We start from the raw sequence: 19,824 nt of genomic DNA, 5'->3' as shown, positions 1-19,824 counted from the left end.
GATCAATTGACATTTATGACCCATGGTGTTGAAGATCAACGATCAATTGACATTTATGACCCATGGGGTTGAAGATCAACGATCAATTGACATTTATGACCCATGGGGTTGAAGATTAACGATCAGTTGACATTTATGACCCATGGGGTTGAAGATCAACGATCAGTGGCCATTTTCCTGAGTGTGACCCATGGTGTTGAAGATCAACGATCAGTTGACATTTATGACCCATGGGGTTGAAGATCAACGATCAGTGGCCATTTTCCTGAGTGTGACCCATGGTATTGAAAATCAACGATCAGTGGCCATTTTCCTGAGTGTGACCCATGGTGTTGAAGATCAACGATCAGTGGCCATTTTCCTGAGTGTGACCCATGGTGTTGAAAAACAACGAGGAAATGAGTGCCTCTGTCTCAAATAGCACTCTATTCCCTAAGAATCCTAAGGTGAAAACTAGTGCAGTGTATAGTGAACAGGGTGTGATTTCAGACACAGCTAGTGCCTATTGTTCGTTTGACAGACAGCGCGGCGGGGAAGAGGAAATGAACAGCGGTAATGACAGGAGTGGTTTGCTCCACCTCCCGCTATCTAGCAGGTCACAATGATTAACATCCAGAGGTAGAGACAGAGAGACGCATAAAAATGAACTTCAGATCAACACTGCTTTCTGCATTAGTAATATCAGCTCTGAGATAGGTCTGATATCTGACTCATACGAATGTTGTTTGACGGGTATGTCATCACGATACTATCGTGGACGCTGTTGTAAGACGGATCTCCTGCTGTTGAATGCATACAGACAGTGTGTGTACAAGGAAACACATGCGCTCGCTCGTGCACACACGCACACACACACACACACACACACACACAGACACACACACACACACACAGACACACACATTCACACACAAACACACCCACACTAGGGCTGGGCGATACTTTTAATGAATTTGATTAATTCAAATGTATTTTTTTGCAAAATGGCTGTATGAGCGTTAATGTCCGCTGGTTGTCATGTCGTCGTTTTGGTCTCGTCTCCTTCTGAGTGTTCCACTGGCTATCTGTAAATGATGTGTGAGGGTTGGAGTGTCCCCCTGGCTATCTGTAAATGATGTGTGAGGGTTGAAGTGTTCCCCTGGCTATCTGTAAATGATGTGTGAGGGTTGGAGTGTTCCCCTGGCTATCTGTAAATGATGTGTGAGGGTTGAAGTGTTCCCCTGGCTATCTGTAAATGATGTGTGAGGGTTGGAGTGTTCCCCTGGCTATCTGTAAATAAATAAAATGGTGCCGTCTGGTTTGTTTAATGAAGTGATTTATAGTTTTATATTTTAGCAATGACATTTTCTTTGATTACTTAAGTAGATTTAATAAAAACAAATACTTCTAGACTTTTACTTAAGAGTGTGCAAAGCTGTCATCGAAGCAAAAGGTGGATATGTTGAAGAATCTCAAATATAAAATATATTTTTATTTGTTTAACACTTTTTTTGGTTAGTTCATGATTCTATATCTGTTTTTTTCGTAGTTTTGATGTCTTCACTATTATTCAACAATGTAGAACATAGTACAAATAAAGACAAAACCCTGAAAGAGTAGGTGTTCTAAAATATTTGACGGGTACTGCACATTATCCATCATCTTATATTTTTTGAATATATGAAAATAATACATGTATTGTCAATCATCTGGTGAATAGGCCTTTCCCACTATTGATCACTATAGCCTGCATAGTTCTCTGCATTTACATGCGTGAGTCCTTTGCTCTGCTGACGTGACTAACCTGTGAGTTTAATCCCTACCTACAGTATGTGACATTGTATTTTTTGTCTAGACAGCCTTGTGTGTCTGGGCTCTGAGAAACCAGTCAAATACCACTCAATAGACAATCCTGTGTGTCTGGGCTCTGAGAAACCAGACACATACCACTCAATAGACAATCCTGTGTGTCTGGGCTCTGAGAAACCAGACACATACCACTCAATAGACAATCCTGTGTGTCTGGGCTCTGAGAAACCAGTCAAATACCACTCAATAGACAATCCTGTGTGTCTGGTCTCTGAGAAACCAGTCACATACCACTCAATAGACAATCCTGTGTGTCTGGGCTCTGAGAAACCAGTCACATACCACTCAATAGACAATCCTGTGTGTCTGGGCTCTGAGAAACCAGTCACATACCACTCAATAGACAATCCTGTGTGTCTGGGCTCTGAGAAACCAGTCAAATACCACTCAATAGACAATCCTGTGTGTCTGGGCTCTGAGAAACCAGTCACATACCACTCAATAGACAATCCTGTGTGTCTGGGCTCTGAGAAACCAGTCAAATACCACTCAATAGACAATCCTGTGTGTCTGGGCTCTGAGAAACCATTCAAATACCACTCAATAGACAATCCTGTGTGTCTGGGCTCTGAGAAACCAGTCACATACCACTCAATAGACAATCCTGTGTGTCTGGGCTCTGAGAAACCAGACAAATACCACTCAATAAACAATCCTGTGTGTCTGCGCTCTGAGAAACCAGTCAAATACCACTCAATGGTGTGTTCAGCTGTGTTGCTTTTACGCCAAACATAACATTTTGCATTGTTGCCAAAAAGTTCAATTTTGGTTTCATCTGACCAGAGCACCTTCTTCCACATGTTTGGTGTGTCTCCCAGGTGGCTTGTGGCAAACTTTAACCGACACTTTTTATGGATATCTTTAAGAAATGCCTTTCTTCTTGCCACTCTTCCATAAAGGCCAGATTTGTGCAATATACGACTGATTGTTGTCCTATGGACAGAGTCTCCCACCTCAGCTGTAGATCTCTGCAGTTCATATGTAGTCTGCATAACATCTAACAAGTTTTCTACAGTTTTTTTTTAATAGAGAGGGAATAGGACAGAGAGGGGCAAGAAGAGAGAGAGAGAGGGAAGAGGAGAGAGAGAGGGAAGAGGAGAGAGAGAGAGGGAAGGGGAGAGAGAGAGAGGGAGAGAGAGAGAGAGGGGGGAGAGAGGGACGTGGAGAGAGGGAAGCAGAGAGCAGAGTCTGGTTTGATGATCAGAACAGCAGGGTAGCGCTGCTAGTTCTGATCTATCACCAGCAGCACCACATTTTTATGTTTAGTCGTTTTAAGGAAGGGTTATGGGTGTCTCGCTGAGGGAATAGTCAGTATGGTAATTACTAAAAGCCATATGCAGATTAGCCTTAACTTTTATAGGAGAGAAAGACGATGAGAAAGAGGCTTCTGGGGCAGAGTTTGACTTGACACATCTAATAAATAAGGTAGAAAGGAGAGGAGAGAGAGCCAGAGATGGAACTGCAGCGATGTGATGATCAGAAAAGCAGGTAAGTGGTAGCTTGGGATCAGCCATGTTCTGGCCCTGTTCTGAACCTGTTCTTGCCCTGTTCTGATCCATTGTTGTATGTATCAAGGCTCTCTATCTAGTCCTGTTGTATGGAGCCATCACACCCTCTTTATCAAGGCTCTCTGTCTAGTCCTGTTGTATGGAGCCATCACACCACCTGTATCAAGGCTCTCTGTCTAGTCCTGTTGTTTGGAGCCATCACCACCTGTATCAAGGCTCTCTATCTAGTCCTGTTGTATGGAGCCATCACACCATATGTGTCAAGGCTCTCTGTCTAGTCCTGTTGTATGGAGCCAACACACCACCTGTATCAAGGCTCTATGTCTAGTCCTGTTGTATGGAGCCATCACACCACCTGTATCAATGCTCTCTGTCTAGTCCTGTTGTATGGAGCCATCACACCACCTGTATCAAGGCTCTCTGTCTAGTCCTGTTGTATGGAGCCATCACACCACCTGTATCAAGGCTCTCTGTCTAGTCCTGTTGTATGGAGCCAACACACCAACTGTATCAAGGCGCTATGTCTAGTCCTGTTGTATGGAGCCATCACACCACCTGTATCAAGGCTCTCTGTCTAGTCCTGTTGTATGGAGCCATCACACCATATGTATCAAGGCTCTCTGTCTAGTCCTGTTGTATGGAGCCATCACACCCTCTTTATCAAGGCTCTCTGTCAAGTCCTGTTGTATGGAGCCATCACACCACCTGTATCAACGCTCTCTGTCTAGTCCTGTTGTATGGAGCCATCACACCACCTGTATCAAGGCTCTCTGTCTATTCCTGTTGTATGGAGCCATCACACCATATGTATCAAGGCTCTCTATCTAGTCCTGTTGTATGGAGCCATCACCACTTGTATCAAGGCTCTCTATCTAGTCCTGTTGTATGGAGCCATCACACCCTCTTTATGAAGGCTCTCTGTCTAGTCCTGTTGTATGGAGCCATCACACCACCTGTACCAAGGCTCTCTGTCTAGTCCTGTTGTATGGAGCCATCACACCATATGTATCAAGGCTCTCTGTCTAGTCCTGTTGTATGGAGCCATCACACCACCTGTACCAAGGCTCTCTGTCTAGTCCTGTTGTATGGAGCCATCACACCACCTGTACCAAGGCTCTCTATCTAGTCCTGTTGTATGGAGCAATCACACCACCTGTATCAAGGCTCTCTGTCTAGTCCTGTTGTATGGAGCGATCACACCACCTGCACCAAGGCTCTCTGTCTAGTCCTGTTGTATGGAGCCATCACACCACCTGTATCTAAGCTCTCTGTCTAGTCCTGTTGTATGGAGCCATCACACCACCTGTATCAAGGTTCTCTTTCTAGTCCTGTTGTATGGATCCATCACACCACCTGTATCAAGGCTCTCTGTCTAGTCCTGTTGTATGGAGCCATCACACCACCTGTATTAAGGCTTTCTGTCTAGTCCTGTTGTATGGAGCCATCACACCACCTGTACCAAGGCTCTCTGTCTAGTCCTGTTGTTTGGCGCCATCACACCACCTGTATCAAGGCTCTCTGTCTTTTTAATAGGGTGTCTCACTAAGGAAAGACCCAGTGAAAGGAAAGGGGGGGGGGGGGGGGGAGAACGACTTTGATTTCCTGATCCAACAGCAGGGTAGTGTTGCGTTTGTCTGCCTGCCCTGGCCTGATTATCTGATGTATTGAGCTCTAACATCGCCGTCTCTTTCATCCTGTTTCCGTCCTTTTAATTAAAGCTGGACTACTTAGGTGCAACATCCATTTTTGGAAAGAAAAAGACAACCTAGCTGTTTGCAGATGTAAGAAACACAACCTAAAAGTGTCACTACAGAACACTAGTGGATTTATATTAAGAAACAAATTGGAAACAACATTGATGTCGTACACATTGTTGCATGGTGCTGCATTGACCAGAGGTTGACGCAGGGACAGGACTGTTGTAAGTATGTCATGTGTGGAGCATTTCATTAAAACAACAACTGTGTAGGCTAGGCCCAGTGTTTACAATGTTTAAACATTTATTTAACCTTTATTTAACAAGGCAAGTCAGTTAAGTTAAGAACACATTCTTATTTAAGATGACGGCCTAAACCGGCCAAACCCAGACGACGCTGGGCCAATTGTGCGCCGCCCTATGGGACTCCCAATCACGGCATTGTTTAAAGTGGCTAGTGATATATTTTACATCAATTTCCATCAATTCCCATTATTAAAGTGGCTGGAGTTGAGTCAGTGTGTTGGCAGCAGCCACTCAATGTTAGTGGCCATCAGACTGTTAAACAGACACCACTAACCTTGAGTGGCTGCTGCCAACACACTGACTCAACTCCAGCCTATAGTTCATTTAGAATACGCTCTTATCCAGAGAGACTTGGGTCTACAGTCAGTGCAAAAATAGGTTAAGACAACCACATATCACAGTCACATATTGCATTTACTTAATTTATTTTCAATTCTTCCTAAAAAAAAAAAAACACAATAGCCTATATCTTTCTGTGCGCAATAAAATGAGCACGGGACGGGACAGGAATGTTCCGGAGTTATAGATCAGTTGTTTTATTTATTATTTTTTTTTATTTCACCTTTATTTAACCAGGTAGGCTAGTTGAGAACAAGTTCTCATTTGCAACTGCGACCTGGCCAAGATAAAGCATAGCAGTATGAGCAGACAACACAGAGTTACACATGGAGTAAACAATTAACAAGTCAATAACACAGTAGAAAACAAAGGGGGAGTCTATATACAATGTGTGCAAAAGGCATGAGGTAGGCGAATAATTACAATTTTGCAGATTAACACTGGAGTGATAAATGATCAGATGGTCATGTACAGGTAGAGATATTGGTGTGCAAAAGAGCAGAAAAGTAAATAAATAAAAACAGTATGGGGATGAGGTAGGTGAAAATGGGTGGGCTATTTACCAATAGACTATGTACAGCTGCAGCGATCGGTTAGCTGCTCAGATAGCTGATGTTTGAAGTTGGTGAGGGAGATAAAAGTCTCCAACTTCATCGATTTCTGCAATTCGTTCCAGTCACAGGCAGCAGAGTACTGGAACGAAAGGCGGCCAAATGAGGTGTTGGCTTTAGGGATGATCAGTGAGATACACCTGCTGGAGCGCGTGCTACGGATGGGTGTTGCCATCGTGACCAGTGAGCTCCCAGCAGGAGCTTTACCTAGCATGGACTTGTAGATGACCTGGAGCCAGTGGGTCTGGCGACGAATATGTAGCGAGGGCCAGCCGACTAGAGCATACAAGTCGCAGTGGTGGGTGGTATAAGGTGCTTTAGTGACAAAACGGATGGCACTGTGATAGACTGCATCCAGTTTGCTGAGTAGAGTGTTGGAAGCCATTTTGTAGATGACATCGCCGAAGTCGAGGATCGGTAGGATAGTCAGTTTTACTAGGGTAAGCTTGGCGGCGTGAGTGAAGGAGGCTTTGTTGCGGAATAGAAAGCCGACTCTTGATTTGATTTTCGATTGGAGATGTTTGATATGAGTCTGGAAGGAGAGTTTGCAGTCTAGCCAGACACCTAGGTACTTATAGATGTCCACATATTCTAGGTCGGAACCATCCAGGGTGGTGATGCTAGGCGGGCATGCGGGTGCAGGCAGCGATCGGTTGAAAAGCATGCATTTGGTTTTACTAGCGTTTAAGAGCAGTCGGAGGCCACGGAAGGAGTGTTGTATGGCATTGAAGCTTGTTTGGAGGTTAGATAGCACAGTGTCCAATGACGGACCGAAGGTATATAGAATGGTGTCGTCTGCGTAGAGGTGGATCTGGGAATCGCCCGCAGCAAGAGCAACATCATTGATGTATTCAGAGAAAAGAGTTGGCCCGAGAATTGAACCCTGTGTCACCCCCATAGAGACTGCCAGAGGACCGGACAGCATGCCCTCCGATTTGACACACTGAACTCTGTCTGCAAAGTAATTGGTGAACCAGGCAAGGCAGTCATCCGAAAAACCGAGGCTACTGAGTCTGCCGATAAGAATATGGTGATTGACAGAGTCGAAAGCCTTGGCAAGGTCGATGAAGACGGCTGCATAGTACTGTCTTTTATCGATGGCGGTTATGATATCGTTTAGTACCTTGAGTGTGGCTGAGGTGCACCCATGACCGGCTCGGAAACCAGATTGCACAGCGGAGAAGGTACAGTGGGATTCGAGATGGTCAGTGACCTGTTTGTTGACTTGGCTTTCGAAGACCTTAGATAGGCAGGGCAGGATGGATATAGGTCTGTAACAGTTTGGGTCCAGGGTGTCTCCCCCTTTGAAGAGGGGGATGACTGCGGCAGCTTTCCAATCCTTGGGGATCTCAGACGATATGAAAGAGAGGTTGAACAGGCTGGTAATAGGGGTTGCGACAATGGTGGCGGATAGTTTCAGAAATAGAGGGTCCAGATTGTCGAGCCCAGCTGATTTGTACGGGTCCAGGTTTTGCAGCTCTATCAGAACATCTGCTATCTGGATTTGGGTAAAGGAGAACCTGGAGAGGCTTGGGCGAGGAGCAGCGGGGGGGGGCGGGGCTGTTGGCCGAGGTTGAAGTAGCCAGGCGGAAGGCATGGCCAGCCGTTGAGAAATGCTTATTGAAGTTTTCGATAATCATGGATTTATCGGTGGTGACCGTAGCCTCAGTGCAGTGGGCAGCTGGGAGGAGGTGCTCTTGTTCTCCATTGACTTCACAGTGTCCCAGAACTTTTTGGAGTTGGAGCTACAGGATGCAAACTTCTGCCTGAAGAAGCTGGCCTTAGCTTTCCTGATTGACTGCGTGTATTGGTTCCGGACTTCCCTGAACAGTTGCATATCACGGGGACTATTCGATGCTATTGCAGTCCGCCACAGGATGTTTTTGTGCTGGTCGAGGGCAGTCAGGTCTGGGGTGAACCAAGGGCTGTATCTGTTCTTAGTTCTGCATTTTTTGAACGGAGCATGCTTATCTAAAATGGTGAGGAATTTACTTTTAAAGAATGACCAGGCATCCTCAACTGACGGGATGAGGTCAATGTCCTTCCAGGATACCCGGGCCAGGTCGATTAGAAAGGCCTGCTCACAGAAGTGTTTTAGGGAGCGTTTGACAGTGATGAGGGGTGGTCGTTTGACTGCGGCTCCGTAGCGGATACAGGCAATGAGGTAGTGATCGCTGAGATCCTGGTTGAAGAGAGCGGAGGTGTATTTGGAGGGCCAGTTGGTCAGGATGACGTCTATGAGGGTGCCCTTGTTTACAGAGTTAGGGTTGTACCTGGTGGGTTCCTTGATGATTTGTGTGAGATTGAAGGCATCTAGCTTAGATTGTAGGACTGCCGGGGTGTTAAGCATATCCCAGTTTAGGTCACCTAACAGAACAAACTCTGAAGCTAGATGGGGGGCGATCAATTCACAAATGGTGTCCAGGGCACAGCTGGGAGCTGAGGGAGGTCGGTAGCAGGCGGCAACAGTGAGAGACTTATTTCTGGAGAGGGTAATTTTCAAAATTAGTAGTTCGAACTGTTTGGGTATGGACCTGGAAAGTATGACATTACTTTGCAGGCTATCTCTGCAGTAGACTGCAACTCCTCCCCCTTTGGCAGTTCTATCTTGACGGAAGATGTTATAGTTGGGTATGGAAATCTCTGAATTTTTGGTGGCCTTCCTGAGCCAGGATTCAGACACAGCAAGGACATCAGGGTTAGCAGAGTGTGCTAGAGCAGTGAGTAAAACAAACTTAGGGAGGAGGCTTCTGATGTTGACATGCATGAAACCAAGGCTTTTTCGATCACAGAAGTCAACAAATGAGGGTGCCTGGGGACATGCAGGTTCTGGGTTTACCTCCACATCACCCGCGGAACAGAGAAGGAGTAGTATGAGAGTGCGGCTAAAGGCTATCAAAACTGGTCGCCTAGAGCATTGGGGACAGAGAATAAGAGGAGCAGGTTTCTGGGCATGGTAGAATATATTCAGGGCATAATGCGCAGACAGGGGTATGGTGGGGTGCGGGTACAGCGGAGGTAAGCCCAGGCACTGGGTGATGATGAGAGAGGTTGTATCTCTGGACATGCTGGTTGTAATGGGTGAGGTCACCACATGTGTGGGAGGTGGGACAAAGGAGTTATCAGGGGTATGAAGAGTGGAACTAGGGCTCCATTGTGAACTAAAACAATGATAACTAACCTGAACAACAGTATACAAGGCATATTGACACTTGAGAGAGACATACAGCGAGGCATACAGTAATCACAGGTGTTGAGTTGGGAAAGCTAGCTAAAACAGTAGGTGAGACAACAGCTAATCAGCTAGCACAACAACAGCAGGTAAAATGGCGTTGAATTGGCAACGGGGCCAACAGATAAAACAAACAAGCAGAATGGAGTACCGTGATTAATGGACAGTCCAGCGTGCATCAGCTATGTAGCCAAGAGATCAGTGTCCAGGGGGCAGCGGTGGATGGGGCAGGGAAGCTGGACTGGCGAGTGTTATCCAGGTTAAAAAAACTAACAATGACTAAATATGATGTTGCTCTTGCTGCGGGCGATTCCCTGATCCACCTCTACGCAGACGACACCATTCTATATACTTTCGGCCCGTCATTGGACACTGTGCTATCTAACCTCCAAACAAGCTTCAATGCCATACAACACTCCTTCCGTGGCCTCCGACTGCTCTTAAACGCTAGTAAAACCAAATGCATGCTTTTCAACCGATCGCTGCCTGCACCCGCATCCCCGCCTAGCATCACCACCCTGGATGGTTCCGACCTAGAATATGTGGACATCTATAAGTACCTAGGTGTCTGGCTAGACTGCAAACTCTCCTTCCAGACTCATATCAAACATCTCCAATCGAAAATCAAATCAAGAGTCGGCTTTCTATTCCGCAACAAAGCCTCCTTCACTCACGCCGCCAAGCTTACCCTAGTAAAACTGACTATCCTACCGATCCTCGACTTCGGCGATGTCATCTACAAAATGGCTTCCAACACTCTACTCAGCAAACTGGATGCAGTCTATCACAGTGCCATCCGTTTTGTCACTAAAGCACCTTATACCACCCACCACTGCGACTTGTATGCTCTAGTCGGCTGGCCCTCGCTACATATTCGTCGCCAGACCCACTGGCTCCAGGTCATCTACAAGTCCATGCTAGGTAAAGCTCCGCCTTATCTCAGCTCACTGGTCACGATGGCAACACCCACCCGTAGCACGCGCTCCAGCAGGTGTATCTCACTGATCATCCCTAAAGCCAACACCTCATTTGGCCGCCTTTCGTTCCAGTACTCTGCTGCCTGTGACTGGAACGAATTGCAAAAATCGCTGAAGTTGGAGACTTTTATCTCCCTCACCAACTTCAAACATCAGCTATCTGAGCAGCTAACCGATCGCTGCAGCTGTACATAGTCTATTGGTAAATAGCCCACCCATTTTCACCTACCTCATCCCATACTGTTTTTATTTATTTATTTTTCTGCTCTTTTGCACACCAATATCTCTACCTGTACATGACCATCTGATCATTTATCACTCCAGTGTTAATCTGCAAAATTGTAATTATTTGCCTACCTCATGCCTTTTGCACACATTGTATATAGACTCCCCTTTTGTTTTCTACTGTGTTATTGACTTGTTAATTGTTTACTCCATGTGTAACTCTGTGTTGTCTGCTCATACTGCTATGCTTTATCTTGGCCAGGTCGCAGTTGCAAATGAGAACTTGTTCTCAACTAGCCTACCTGGTTAAATAAAGGTGAAATAAAAAAAAAATAAAAAAATAGCTTGTAGCTAGTTAGCTGGTTAGCTTCTGGGGGTTCTTGAGTGTGTACTAAAAATAAAAAATAATAGCGATTCCGTATCACATTGGGTGAGGCAGGTTTCCGGAAGGTATAAACAAGTTAAAAATCAAAAAGAGATAGAAAGTAAATATGGATCCAGTGAGTGTTTGGGACGCGGCGATTCAGACGGTTAGCAGGCCTGTGCTAACAAGCTAACAGTTTGTAGGCCCGGGCTAAACAAGGTAGCAGTTAGCGGACCGGAGCTGGACAAGCTAGCAGTTAGCAGGCCGAATTAGCAAGCAGGGAGATAGCGAGGGCTAGAGAGTTAGCCTTTGGGGGACGTCGCGATGGGGTGAGTCTGTTTATTCCTCTTCATGCGGTGACATCGATTTAACCGGTCGTGGGCCCGGGTATTGTAGCCCAGGAGTATGCTACGGTGGTAGCACAGGTGCGCTGGCCGGGCTAGCTTCAAGCTAAGTGGGTGGAAACGCTAGCCAGGAGTAATCATCCGAGGTTGCGGTTTAGCTAGATAGCTAGTTTTGAAGATCCAGCTGAGAAATGTTCCGTTTGCGGTGGGAATCTGGGGATGAATCCGGGGATGAATAATAAATAGGTCCGTTATGCTCTGGTTAGAGTCGCGTTGTTCGAACTGGCGAGAGCTTTCCGAGCTAAAGGTTAGCTGATGACCGGTTAGCTGAAGACCGCTAGCACAGCTGGTGGTTAGCTGGCTAGCTTCAGTTGAGGGGTTCCGGTTCCGAAGTAAATATAAATACTTTAGTAAAAATAGCTACATTGGGTGAGGCGGGTTGCAGGAGAGTATTGGAAGCTTAGGTTTAGCAAAATGTTTTTAAAGAGATATGCTTAGAAAAATATTTAAAAAAACGAAAAAGAAACGATATATACAAGGGACACGACACGACAGGACGACTTACTGCTACGCCATCTTGCATCTTGTGGGGTCAGGACAGTACAGGAAAGAAATGGACAGGACAAAACCAGGACAGGAATTAATTTTCACTCCTGTGTCAACCTCTAATACAGACTGCATGCAAGTGTCTTGTGGTCAAGCAACTGCACCTGTTCTCCTTGAGTGACAGGAGGCGGGGCTAGGTCTGTGTGGAAAGAGGAGAGAGCGAGGAAGGATGATTCAAGTAGCGGTGTAAACTACAAAAAGGTTTGAAGGACGTTACACACGGCAAATCACATTTAATAAACCAAACATTCAAATACCGTTATAGAAGGTAAAGTAAAAACCCAAACCGCTCTGTGCATCAATACTGGTGTATACTGAAATAAAATAAGGTATACCGACCAGCCCTAGTGTTTGTGTGTGTGTGTGTGTGTGTGTGTGTGTGTGTGTGTGTGTGTGTGTGCGTGTGTGTGTGTGTGTGTGTGTGTGTGTGTGTGTGTGTGTGTGTGTGTGTGTGTGTGTGTGTGTGTGTTCAAGGCCTAAGAGTCAGAGGGTGGAAGGTGAAAGGTTGTTGATTCCTGTGGAAGAGAGAGAGCGAGACAGAGAACAGGAAATAAGAAACTTCAAGGCCTAAGATTCAGAGGGTGGAAGGTGAAAGGCTGTTGATTCCTGTGGATAGGAGAGAGAGAGAGAGCGAGACAGAAAACAGGAAACAAGAAATTTCAAGGCCTAAGAGTCAGAGGGTGAAAGGTTGTTGATTCCTGTGGAAGAGAGAGAGAGCGAGACAGAGAACAGGAAACAAGAAACTTCAAGGCCTAAGAGTCAGAGGGTGGAAGGTGGAAGGTTGTTGATTCCCCATGGCACTGTTGAAATACTTGGTAGACCTCCAATTACACCCAATCAGAAGTCAGACGTTTTCTATACAGTTAATTCGGAAATTATTCAGACCCCCTGACTTTTCCACATTTTGTTACGTTACAGCCTGATTCTAAAATTTCAGAAATGGAAAAGGTTTTCAGAAATGTTTGCAAATGTATAACTGAAATGTTTGCAAATGTATGACAAAAAAAAAACGATATAATATTACATTTCCATAAGTATTCAGATCCTTTACTCAATACTTTGCTGAAGGACATTTTGCAGCGACTACAGCATTGAGTCTTCTTGGCTAGGACCCTACAAGCTTGGCACACCTGTATTTGGGGAGTTTGCCCTATTCTTCTCTGCATATCCTCAAGCTCTGTCAGATTAGATGGGGAGTGGAGCTGCACAGCTATTTATATTACCCATAGCCATTGTGTACTGCTATAGTGTATCACCCATAGCCATTGTGTACTGCTATAGTGTATCACCCATAGCAATTGTTTATTACTATAGTGTATTACCCATAGCCATTGTGTACTGCTATAGTGTATCACCCATAGCCATTGTTTACTGCTATAGTGTATCACCCATAGCCATTGTTTACTGCTATAGTGTATCACCCATAGCCATTGTTTACTGCTATAGTGTATCACCCATAGCCATTGTTTACTGCTATAGTGTATCACCCATAGCCATTGTTTACTGCTATAGAGTATCACCCATAGCCATTGTTTACTGCTATAGTGTATCACCCATAGACATTGTTTACTGCTATAGTGTATCACCCATAGCCATTGTTTACTGCTATAGTGTATCACCCATAGCCATTGTTTACTGCTATAGTGTATCACCCATAGCCATTGTTTACTGCTAAAGTGTATCACCCATAGCCATTGTTTACTGCTATAGTGTATCACCCATAGCCATTGTTTACTGCTATAGTATATCACACATAGCCATTGTTTACTGCTATAGTGTATCACCCATAGCCATTGTTTACTGCTATAGTGTATCACCCATAGCCATTGTTTACTGCTATAGTGTATCACCCATATCCATTGTTTACTGCTACAGTGTATCACCCATAGCCATTGTTTACTGCTATAGTGTATCACCCATATCCATTGTTTACTGCCATAGTGTATCACCCATAGCCATTGTTTACTGCTATAGTGTATCACCCATATCCAGTGTTTACTGCTATAGTGTCACCCATAGCCATTGTTTACTGCTAAAGTGTATCACCCATAGCCATTGTTTACTGCTATAGCGTATCACCCATAGCCATTGCTTACTGCTATAGTATATTACCCATAACCATTGTTTACTGCTATAGCGTATCACCCATATCCATTGTTTACTGCTATAGTGTATCACCCATATCCATTGTTTACTGCTATAGTGTATCACCCATATCCATTGTTAATACTATAGTGTTTAACCCATAGCCATTGTTTACTACTATAATGTATTACCCATAGCCATTGTTTACTGCTATAGTTTATCACCCATAACCATTGTTTACTGCTATAGTGTATCACCCATAGCCATTGCTTACTGCTATAGTGTATCACCCATAGCCATTGTTTACTGCTATAGTGTATCACCCATAGCCATTGTTTACTGCTATAGTGTATCCCCCATATCCATTGTCTACTGCTATAGTGTATCACCCATATCCATTGTTTACTACTATAGTGTATCACCCATAACCATTGTTTACTACTATAGTGTATCACCCATAGCCATTGTTACTACTATAGTGTATCACCCATAGCCATTGTTTACTGCTATAGTGTATCACCCATAGCCATTGTTTACTGCTATAGTGTATCACCCATATCCATTGTTTACTGCTATAGTGTATCACCCATATCCATTGTTTACTACTATAGTGTATCACCCATAACCATTGTTTACTACTATAGTGTATCACCCATAGCCAGTGTTACTACTATAGTGTATCACCCATAGCCATTGTTTACTGCTAAAGTGTATCACCCATATCCATTGTCTACTGCTATAGTGTACCACCCAAATCCATTGTTTACTGCTATAGTGTATCACCCATATCCATTGTTTACTACTATAGTGTATCACCCATAACCATTGTTTACTACAATAGTTTATCACCCATATCCATTGTTACTACTCTAGTGTATCACCCATAGCCATTTTTTTCTGCTATAGTGTATCACCCATAGCCATTGTTTACTACTATATTTCATCACACATATCCATTGTTACTACTATAGTGTATCACCCATAGCCATTGTTTACTGCTATCGTGTATCACCCATAGCCATTGTTTACTGCTATAGAATATCAGCCATAGCCATTCCTATCTGGCAGTGTTCAGTTGTCATATGATGTTGGACTGAATCGTTTTATGTTTGATGACTGAATGTTTTACTTCTGTTCTTCAGCGGTTTTATTTCTACAATCTCATAGCCACATCCGTTCTTCTCCTCCACTCCTCTAATAATGGGCACTATTTACAGATGATTGCTTCTACTCTCCTCCCATTAAATTAAGAGAGATCAAAGGGCTAATTGAAGAAACCAGCGTGTTGTTTGGATTTACAGCTAAGGGAGCTCTCTCCTGAGAGAGAATTAACAAGGCCAAGGGACCAGACCTAAATGGACATAATGTTGGAAGTAATCCCAGACCACTTTCTGATGGAATGTAAATTTAAATGAAGAGCAAGGTGTGTCAAACTAATTTAGAAGTTTGAGGGATATCTTACTTTTAAAAAATGTGCTTACGGCACCTGGTATTCCCAGGCGGTCTCCCGTCCCAGTACTAACCGGGCCCGACCCGGAACAGGCGTATTCACGGTGGTATGGCACAAGAAGTCAATAGAGCAGGATGAGCCAAGAATTTCGCTGGACCAATTTTGCACCGTGCAAGGCATATCGTATCTTATTTTACTGATAACTCTGAACTTCATAAATTGAAATTTTTCATTGTGGAAAAACAGTTTGAAATATGCAATATATTCATGATATATCATTTATTCAATATTAATAACTTTGAGCTGTGAAGTTTTGCCGAAGGCAAGGAGATGTCAAAACTTGCAATTATCCCCGGCCATAAAACAATTGAACTTTCAGTATCCCTGTCAAACTTGTTTGGAAATCTCTGCCAGAATTGGTTCATGATTGAACTTTGTTCACATTGGCAGTTTGAAGTGACTCAAATCGACCTTCATAGGTGGTTTGAAGTGAGATACAAATCTGTTTCCAGGCCATGTCACTTGAGTAAAAGTGTTTTTTAGACTTTTATTCTGCATAGCTTGTTGCTTGCTAAACAGCTACCTAGTTAGCTAGTTGACAAGTGTGGCTAGCTAGTTAACTAGTGTGGCTAGCTAGTTGACTGCTGTGGCTAGCTAGTTGACTGCTGTGGCTAGCTAGTTTACTAGCTGTGGCTAGCTAGTTGACTGCTGTGGCTAGCTAGTTAAGTAGTGTGGCTAGCTAGTTGGCTGCTGTGGCTAGTTAGTTGACTGCTGTGTCTAGCAAGTTAACTAGTGTGGCTAGCTAGTTTACTGCTGTGGCTAGCTATAGAACTAGTGTGGCTAGCTAATTGACTGCTGTGGCTAGCTAGTTGACTGCTGTGTCTAGCTAGTTAATTCGTGTGGCTAGCTCATTGACTGCTGTGTCTAGCTAGTTAACTAGTGTGGCTAGCTAGTTAACTAGTGTGGCTAGCTAGTTGACTGGTGTGGCTAGCTAGTTAACTAGTTTGGCTCACTGGTTGACTGCTGTGGCTAGCTCGTTGACTGCTGTGGCTAGCTAGTTAATTAGTGTGGCTAGCTCACTACTTTGGCTAGCTAGTTAACTAGTGTGGCTAGCTAGTTGACAGCTGTGGCTAGCTAGTTGACTGCTGTGGCTAGCTAGTTAACTTGTGTGGCTAGCTAGTTGACTGCTGTGGCTAGCTCGTTGACTGCTGTGGCTAGTTTGTTGACTGCTGTGGCTAGCTAGTTAACTAGTGTGGCAAGCTAGTTGACTGCTGTGACTAGCTAATTCACTGCCATGGCTAGCTAGTTAACTAGTGTGGCTATCTAGTTGATTGCTGTAGCTAGCTAGTTAACTAGTGTGGCTAGCTAGTTGACTGCTGTGTCTAGCTTGTTAACTAGTGTGGCTAGCTAGTTAACTAGTGTGGCTAGCTAGTTGACTGCTGTGGCTAGCTAGTTGACAACTGTGGCTAGCCATAAATGACTTGTTTTGAAAGTTGGGGGATCTTATCCTTTGATGATTTAAAAGTGTTCTTACATTATGATTTTGAACATTCAAAGGAAATGGGAGAAGGCCATGGCAGCCTTTGTTTTCACCTTAGGTTGCTATCTAACTTCTGAGTTATAGGAAGCACGAGCGCCGCCACAAATCAGCCTTCAATACTGCTCACACACCCGTCGTTACTATTACAGCTAGCATAGCCATGGTAAGCATACGACTGCTGTCTGATCACACGCAAATAACTCGGTCGCTTGGAACTGGCTGTTTGGACAGTCAGTTATATTGCAAAATGGATTTTGAAAAACACAAATGATTTGAGCATTAAGGCCTGCAGTGTGAACACGGCTTCAGAGCCCAAGTCATGTAGCCAGGACTGTCTAATGTAATAACATATAGAGTAACATCTCATGCAAACAAGGACATGCAGAGGACTGTAGAGGGGCTTGTTAGATGTTATGCAGACTACATATCATGGAGTGGTATGTGACTGGTTTCTCAGAGCCCAGACACACAGGATTGTCTATTGAGTGGTATTTGTATGGTTTCTCAGAGCCCAGACGCACAGGATTGTCTATTGAGTGGTATTTGACTGGTTTCTCAGAGCCCAGACACACAGGATTGTCTATTGAGTGGTGTTTGACTGGATTCTCAGAGCCCAGACACACAGGATTGTCTATTGAGCGGTATGTGTCTGGTTTCTCAGAGCCCAGACACACAAGGCTGTCTAGACAAAAAATACAATGTCACATACTGTAAGTAAGGATTAAACTCACAGGTTAGTCACGTCAGCAGAGCAAAGGACTCACGCATGTAAATGCAGAGAACTATGCAGGCTATAGTGATCAATAGTGGGAAAGGCCTATTCACCAGATGATTGACAATACATGTATTATTTTCATATATTCAAAACATATAAGATGATGGATAATGTGCAGTACCCGTCAAATATTTTAGAATACCTACTCTTTCAGGGTTTTGTCTTTATTTGTATTATTTTCTACATTGTTGAATAATAGTGAAGACATCAAAACTATGAAAAAACAGATGTGGAATCATGCATTAACCAAATGTTAATGGACACTCTTGGCATTCTCTCAACCAGCTTCATGACGTAGTCACCTGGAATGCATTCCAATTAATTAACAGGTGTGCCTTGTTAAAAGTTAAATAGTGGAATGTCTTTCCTACTTAATGTGTTTGAGCCAATCAGTTGTGTTGTGACAACGTAGGGTTGATATATAGAAGATAGACCTATTTGATAAGAGACCAAGTCCATATTATGGCAAGAACTGCTCAAATAAGCAAAGAGAAACAACAGTCCATCATTATTTTAAGACATTAAGGTCAGTCAATCCGGACAATTTCAAGAACTTTGAAAGTTTCTTTAAGTGCAGTTGCAAAAACCATCAAGCGCTATGATGAAACTGGCTCTTAATAAGGACCGCCACGGGAAAGGGAAACCCAGAGTTACCTCTGCTGCAGAGGATAAGTTCATTAGAGTTACCAGCCTCAGAATTTTTTGCCCAAATAAATGCTTCACAGAGTTCAAGTAACAGACACATCTCAAAATTATGCCTTTCTGGTTGAATTGCTGCAAAGAAACCACTACTAAAGAACACCAATAAAATGAAGAGACTTGCTTTGGCCAAGAAACACAAGCAATGGGCATTAGACAGGTGAAAATCTGGGATTTTTGGTTCCATGTCTTTTTGAGATGCAGAGTTGGTGAACGAATGATCTCTGCATGTGTGGTTCCCACCTTGAAGCATGGAGGAGGTGGTGTGATGGTGTGGGGGTACATTGCTGTTGACACTGTCAGTGATTTATTTAGAATTCAAGGTATACTTAACTAGCATAGCTACCACAGCATTCTGCAGCGATACGCCTCCCATCTGATTTACGCTTAGTGGGACTATCATTTGTTTTTCAAGAGGACAATGACCCTACACACCTTCAGGCTGTGTAAGTGCTATTTGACCAAGAGGGAGAGTGATGGAGTTTTGCATCAGATGACCTGGCCTCCACAATCACCCGACCTCATCCCAATTCAGATGGTTTGGGATGAGTTGGACTGCGGAGTGAAAGAAAGAAAAGCAAAGAACAGGTGCTCAGCATATGTGGGAACTCCTCCAAGACTTTTGGGAAAGCATTCCAGGTGAAACTGGTTGAGATAATGCCAAGAGTGTGCAAAGTTGTCATCATCAATGCTACTTTTAAGAATCAAAAATCTTAAATATATTTTGATTTGTTTACCACTTTTTTGGTTACTACATGATTCCATATGTGTTATTCCATAGTTTTGATGTCTTCAATATCTTTTGACTGGTACTGTGTGACAAGTGCAGTCCTATTGCTGACTGCCATCTGTCCAGCACATCGTATTCCACCTTGTGGAGCAAGCTGTTACGCATCAGAGTACTACTATATCGACTTTACATTCCCCAACCCGAGAAAACAGCCATGATTGGCATTATGATGTCCTCTCCATCTTAACCCTTCTTCCCTCTCTCCTCAGATTCCTCAGATCAGCTATGCCTCCACGGCCCCGGAGCTGAGCGACGACCGACGATACGACTTCTTCTCTCGCGTGGTGCCTCCGGACTCGTTCCAAGCCCAAGCCATGGTGGACATAGTCAAGGCCATGGGCTGGAACTACGTATCTACCGTCGCGTCAGAAGGATCCTATGGAGAGAAGGGAGTGGATGCCTTTCATCAGCTGTCCAGAGAATCAGGTG

At 44.1% G+C, this 19,824-nt stretch overlaps 1 protein-coding gene across 1 annotated transcript in view; it reads left to right on the top strand.

The window, feature by feature from the left end:
* Window positions 1-19,824, top strand: part of LOC110493301 (metabotropic glutamate receptor 7-like) — a 361,224-nt gene that overhangs the window by 96,312 nt on the left and 245,088 nt on the right. Inside the window, exon 2 of the mRNA XM_036950952.1 lies at window positions 19,605-19,821. Within this exon, the coding sequence (XP_036806847.1) occupies window positions 19,605-19,821 (217 nt within the window). The remainder of the gene's footprint in view (window positions 1-19,604; window positions 19,822-19,824) is intronic.

This window comes from Oncorhynchus mykiss, chromosome 17, assembly GCF_013265735.2.
Source record: "Oncorhynchus mykiss isolate Arlee chromosome 17, USDA_OmykA_1.1, whole genome shotgun sequence".
NCBI classification, from domain to species: Eukaryota; Metazoa; Chordata; class Actinopteri; order Salmoniformes; family Salmonidae; genus Oncorhynchus; species Oncorhynchus mykiss.
The sequence above is the reverse complement of the archived record's forward strand: the minus strand, read 5'-3'. Positions and strand labels throughout refer to the sequence as shown.